General features: G+C 35.9%; 1 protein-coding gene across 3 annotated transcripts in view; it reads left to right on the top strand.

Moving 5' to 3' along the window:
- Window positions 1-215: 215 nt before the first annotated feature.
- The window catches only part of LOC107952146 (pleiotropic drug resistance protein 3), a 30,196-nt gene continuing 24,411 nt past the window's right edge, over window positions 216-6,000 (top strand). For all 3 annotated transcript variants that reach the window (XM_041085718.1, XM_016887427.2, XM_016887428.2), the window contains exons 1-2: window positions 216-712; window positions 830-953. In XM_041085718.1, the coding sequence (XP_040941652.1) occupies window positions 345-712; window positions 830-953 (492 nt within the window). In that variant the 5' untranslated portion in view covers window positions 216-344. The remainder of the gene's footprint in view (window positions 713-829; window positions 954-6,000) is intronic.

Genomic DNA, 6,000 nt, shown 5'->3' with positions numbered 1-6,000 from the left:
TATAATGTTTGTTACATAAGACTTCAATAAGTTCTTTATTTATTCACAATATTTGTTTAACCATCAATGGCTTTCTGCTATCGTCAACAAAATATGTAAGGGACCCTTAAAAAAAAAAAAACCAAATTTGTAAGGAATCAAACTGACCCGAGACAAATCATTTGTGCCAGCACCGGCATTTTCAACGCCTATTTGCTTGCTGTTAGCGACTGTGACATTATCCATTACTCATTGCGTTCCCTCTTCAACTTCCAATTTATGCACATCTTTATATATATATAAACTCATGTACACTCATGTCTTTCTTGTTCTAACTTTTTAAGTGCTTGCAATCCAATCCTAGAATGGCTCAACTGGTGGGTTCCGATGAGATAGAGTCTTTGCGATTTGAGTTGGCACAGATCGGAAGGAGCATCAGGTCGTCGTTTAGAAGTCGAACATCAAGTTTCCGTGATGGTGATCATAGTGAATATGAGTTGCAATGGGCAGAAGTTCAGAGATTGCCGACGTTTGAACGGATTAATACTGCCTTGTTTGACGACGAAGAAGAGAATGGAACGTCAGGCAGTGGGAATTATGTCAAAGGGAAACGGGTTGTTAATGTCACCAAACTTGGAGCTGATGAACGCCATATGTTTATTGAGAAGCTCATCAAACAAATCGAACATGATAACTTGCGTTTGTTGAAGAAGCTTAGACATAGAATTGACAAGTAATCAATGATCGTTTCTCACACATTTGCTTTAGTTTTTTTATGCATGGACAATAGCTAAAATAATATAACTCAGTGAAACATTATATTATTCTTTTTTATAACTTTGTTTTTCAGGGTTGGGGTAAAGTTGCCGACTGTGGAAGTAAGATATAAGAATCTACATGTTGAAGCACAATGCGAGTTAGTTCGTGGCAAGCCTCTTCCCACACTCTGGAACACAACTAAAAGCCTGCTTTCAGTGAGTACCTCTCCTCTTACACTTTTTATTTATTTCAAACACAATTTCGGACATATGTGCCTACCAAAAATACATGGAAAAAAAAACTTAGAAATATTGAATTTATTGATGTTGGACATTGTTGGTGTTATGAACAAAGAAAGAAAGCAAAACAGAGAATTGGCAGTATAATGAGTCTACTCTATATTTTATTTTCTTCAAACTTTACAATAAGTTTCTTTCCAAGAGGAACTCAACAAACCCCACTACTATAATCTTGAAATTTGAAACTTGAAAAAACATTTCGTATGCGCAAACTAAACATGCAATTCAATACCTAAACACATAAAAAAATCTACCAACTAAGATTGGTTTTACCTATAACAAGCATGCACTCATCACTGGTAGCGTGCACCAAAACATATTCATTCTAACTGCGGATACAATCCACAAACACATTTTGCGGATACAATCCATAAATATCTGCATTTATTCAATCTCGCCATATAGACCACAGCTTTGTTCTTACTTGGAGAGTCTGCTAGGCTTGTTGCGTATGAACTGTCTACAACATGGTTGTCCACATGATAGTTCGCATGTTCACATGATGGTCTGCATAACGACGGTCCACAAGGCAATTCGTCATATGATTTTCCACCACGTGGTTCACATTTGGATTGTTCACCATTTGTGCAAGCTATTGCATGGTTGGCCATCTTGCAACACTCCTCCTTGGCCACCATGTTGCGAACACTGATTTCCTTTTCTGAGCTTTCTGAACCTTGCCTTTCCCAGAGGCTTGGTTAGAATATCCGCTGGCTGATATCCTGAGCTACAATAAACCAAAGTCACTTACTTTATTAAACTTCTCTCACAAAGTGATACTTTACCTTTAAGGTCTTTGTCCTCCCATGAAAAACATGATTCTTTGCAATTGCAATGGCAGATTGATTGTCACAAAAAATCTGTGTTGCTTCAGTTTGCTCAAGATTCAAGTCACCAAGAAGTTTTCTCAGCCAAATTTCTTGGTTGATCATTTTTTCTACAACTACATACTTCACCTCAACTAATGACTGATCAACAATTTGACGCTTCTTAGAGCTCCATGAGAATATGCCAGATCCAAGTGAAAAGAGATAATCAGTGGTACTTTTCATATCATCCACCAATCTTGCCTAATCACTGTCAGTGTAGCCAACCAGCTTCAATGCTTCTACCTTCTTAAACCATACACCAAGGTTAACGAACCCTTTTATGTATCTTAGCACTCTCTTAGTAGCCTTAAAATGCACTATGTTGCAATAGTGGATAAATCTTAATAACACTCCCACTGCATACATAATGTCAAGTCATGTTGCTCTTAAATACAACAAGCAGCCAATGGGACTTCTGTAATTCTTCTAATTGACCCTCTCAAACTCTTTGTTATTGCTAAGCTTTTCTCCAAGTTCCACTAGCGTGCTGATAGGTTTGCATCTCTCCATGCAAAACCTTTTCAAAATCTTCAAGGCACTGATAAATATCCCTTCTTGGACTTGTAATACCTTTATCCTAAGAAAATACCTCATTTCTCCAAGATCTGACATCTTAAATACTTTCTTCATCTGCAGCTTAAACACCTTCACCGAGTTATCACTGCCCCTAATCACCAACAAGTCATCAACATATAAAGAAACTATTAATGTTGTGACCTTTTTAACTATCTTCATATATAGAGTTGGTTCACTTAGGCTTTTCTAAAATCTCAAATTATGCAGGTATTCATCAATCCTTGCATACTAGACCCTTGAAGTTTATTTTATCCCATAGAATGCTATCCTAAGTATGTAAACCTTCTCTTCATTTCCTTTAACTCTGAAACCAGGTGGTTGTTCCACATAAATCTTTTCTTACAAGTAACTATTTTAAAAAGCTTATTTAACATCCAGATGATTATTTTATCATCCCATCTATGATACCAAAGCTATTGGTGCAAAGGTCTCGATGTAATCAACCCCATATTGCTGACTGAACCCTTTCACAACCAACCTTTCCTTCAACCTATAGAGTGAACCATCAGCATTGAGCTTGGTTCTATGCACTCATTGGACACCAATAACTCTTTTGTGTGATGGTTTATCAATAAGCTCCCAAGTCTTATTATTGTGAATCATTTTCAGCTCAATTTGCATTGTTTCCTTCCAACCTTTTATTAATGCAACTTCTTCATAATTTGCGGGTTAAAGAATTGTCATATCAGCCCTTTCATAAATTTCACTGATAGGTCGAGTCCCTATTACTGGAAAATCATCAACATCAATCTTTTTTTGCTCATATACTTTAGCTTTAACAATTATAACAATCTAACTTCCATTGTCTTGTTCTGGTTCTGATTTGTCCCAATTACATATTGCATTTTCAACAAACACAACATCTCTACTTGCAAACACTTTCTAGATGATGGATCAAAAACTCTATAGTCATTCTTGTTGCTGCTATAGCCCACAAAAAATACTAGATTGTACCTTCTTCTCCAACTTGTCCCTCTTGACAACTGGAATATGAGCATAACAGATGCATACAAAAATCTTCAAGTGAGCAACTAAAGGTTTGAAGCCAAATCAAGCTTCAAACGAAGTCTTCTCCTTCATAGCCTTGGTTGGCAATTTGTTCTGAAGATAAATAGTTGTATTTACGGCTTTATCCAAAAATCTCTTAAGCAATTTTTTCTCAAACACGAGGCACCTGGCCATATCCATCATAGGTCTATTTTTCCTCTCACCTACACCATTTTATTGAGATGTATAAGTGCTAGTGATTTGGTGTTCAATCCCTAAATCTTCACAAAATTTCTCAAACATCCCTGAGGTGTATTCGGTTCCATTATTAGACCTCACAATTTTGATCTTACACCCAAACTGAGTTTCAACTACAGACTTGAACTTCCAGAATACATGAGTAACCTTGGACTTCATTTTTAAGAAATAAACCCAATAAAACCTTATACAATAATCAATAAACAAAATAAAATGCCTACTTCCACTTAATGATTGAGTTCTTATAAGTCCGCACAGATTGATGTAAAGTGAAGCTTTTCAAAGGCACTTTAAGCCTTGTTAATAGGAAACGATAACTTACTCTACTTTTCCAACTGACATACTTCACAGACATCTTTATGCTCTACCTTTTTTGACAGGTTTTCAACCAACTTAACATTAGACAATAGAGATAATGACCTATAATTAACATGGCCCATTCTTCTATATCATAACTCAGATTCATCTATTGAAGCCGTATAGGCTCTAGATATTGCTAAGTTCCAATCCACAATAAAGCTTCTATCAAACATCAGTATAAGCTCACATTTGCATGGATAAAAAATCAAGCATTCTCTATTCTTAAACACAACAGAATAGTCTCTTTCAAGTAACTGACCTACACTTAGCAGATTCTATTCAATTTCAGGTAAAAGAAAACATCTGAAACAAGTTTTGTACCTGATGGGGTGTTAATTAAAACATCTCATTTCCTTTCTATCTTGATGTACTACCCATTTCTAACTTTGACCATGGAGTTGAAACTTGTGTTAGTACTCTTGAAGATGTTTGCATCTGAGGTCATGTGATTTGTACAACCACTGTTAATGAGTCAGTGTTTTCTAATACTGTTACTGGTGGAAAGGTCTGAGGCAGTGGACATCAGCTCCTCTTGAGCTTGGTTTCCATCAGCTGTCTATGCTTGAGCATTTTACTATTGTAGTAGTAGTTGTTGTGGTTGCCCATTATTCTTGCACACCTTCTCTATATGGCTAAGTTGTTTACAGGCTCTACATTGAACATCAGGCATGAACCAAAAAAAACCTTTTCGATTGACATGTCTTCTTGCAATGAAAGCATGGTGGATGCTTCTTCTTTCCACTATATCTCTTAGGTTTTTCCCTCTTCTCTATCAAGACCTTCTTTCCTTTGTAATTTGTGGAGGTAGAGCCTTCTTTACCTCTTGCTTGAAAGGCTCCTTCAGCACGCTTCTCTTGTCTTGAGCATACAATACATTGTTCAACTTTGGTAGTGATATTGTTGACATGTCTATTGAGTCTTCAAAAGAGGAAATTTTTTACTCATGCCTCTTTGAAAACGTGGTTATGACCTTCTAAACCACCCTACTATCATTGAACTGGTCTCCAAGCAGTCAATGTTATTGGCTACTACCATGATTTTGTTTGCATATTGCTTCACTATTTCAGCTTCCTTCATCTTTAAATTCTCAAAATCTCTTCTAAGATTAATGAATTGTTGCTGCCTAGTTTTATCCGAGCCTTAAAACTCCTCATTTAGCTTATTCCAAGCTTCTTTAGGAGACTCACAGGCCATAATCTTGGTGAAAGTCACATTTGAAATACCACCTTATAGGCACGACATCACCTTGTACTTCTTAGAACGATTATCACTATGATGTTTCATCTGGGCTATGGTAGGATTCGCCCTTAATGGTAGTGGCTCAATATTAGCATTCACTACTTCCTACAAGTCAAAAAGCTGAAGGTAGGTCTTCATCTTTACTACCCAAATATGATAATTTTCACTATTGAAAATAAGCGGTGGAGGAGGTGAAAAACTTGTTGAAGACATTTTTGTAAAAACACAAAAAAATTACCTTCAAAGATCAATGGCTCTCAATACCAATTGTTGGTGTTATGAATAAAGAAAGAAAGCAAAATACCGTATATTTCTTTTTCTTCAAACTTTATAGTATATACAAGTTTCTTTCCAAGGGAACTCAAAAAACCTCACTAATACAATCTTGAAACTTGAAAAAGCATTTCTTATATGCAAACTAAATATGTCATTCAATACCTAAACACATCAAAAAAATCTACCAACTAAGATTGGTTTTGCCTAAAACAAACACACTGATGGTCACTAAACTAACTATAAATACAACAAAGACAAGCACACTTATCGAACAATAATATAGCTATGGTGAGTAGGGAATATTGTATCCACGAAGACTAAAAGTACTAGTAATTACCGTTTTTCTATTATTTAGCCGACAATTTGGAGAGATGTGTCTTAATCTAAATTTATGAAAC

Source organism: Gossypium hirsutum, chromosome A02 (genome assembly GCF_007990345.1).
Source record: "Gossypium hirsutum isolate 1008001.06 chromosome A02, Gossypium_hirsutum_v2.1, whole genome shotgun sequence".
In the NCBI taxonomy this organism is placed as follows: Eukaryota; Viridiplantae; Streptophyta; class Magnoliopsida; order Malvales; family Malvaceae; genus Gossypium; species Gossypium hirsutum.
This window is presented reverse-complemented; position numbering and strand designations above follow the sequence as displayed.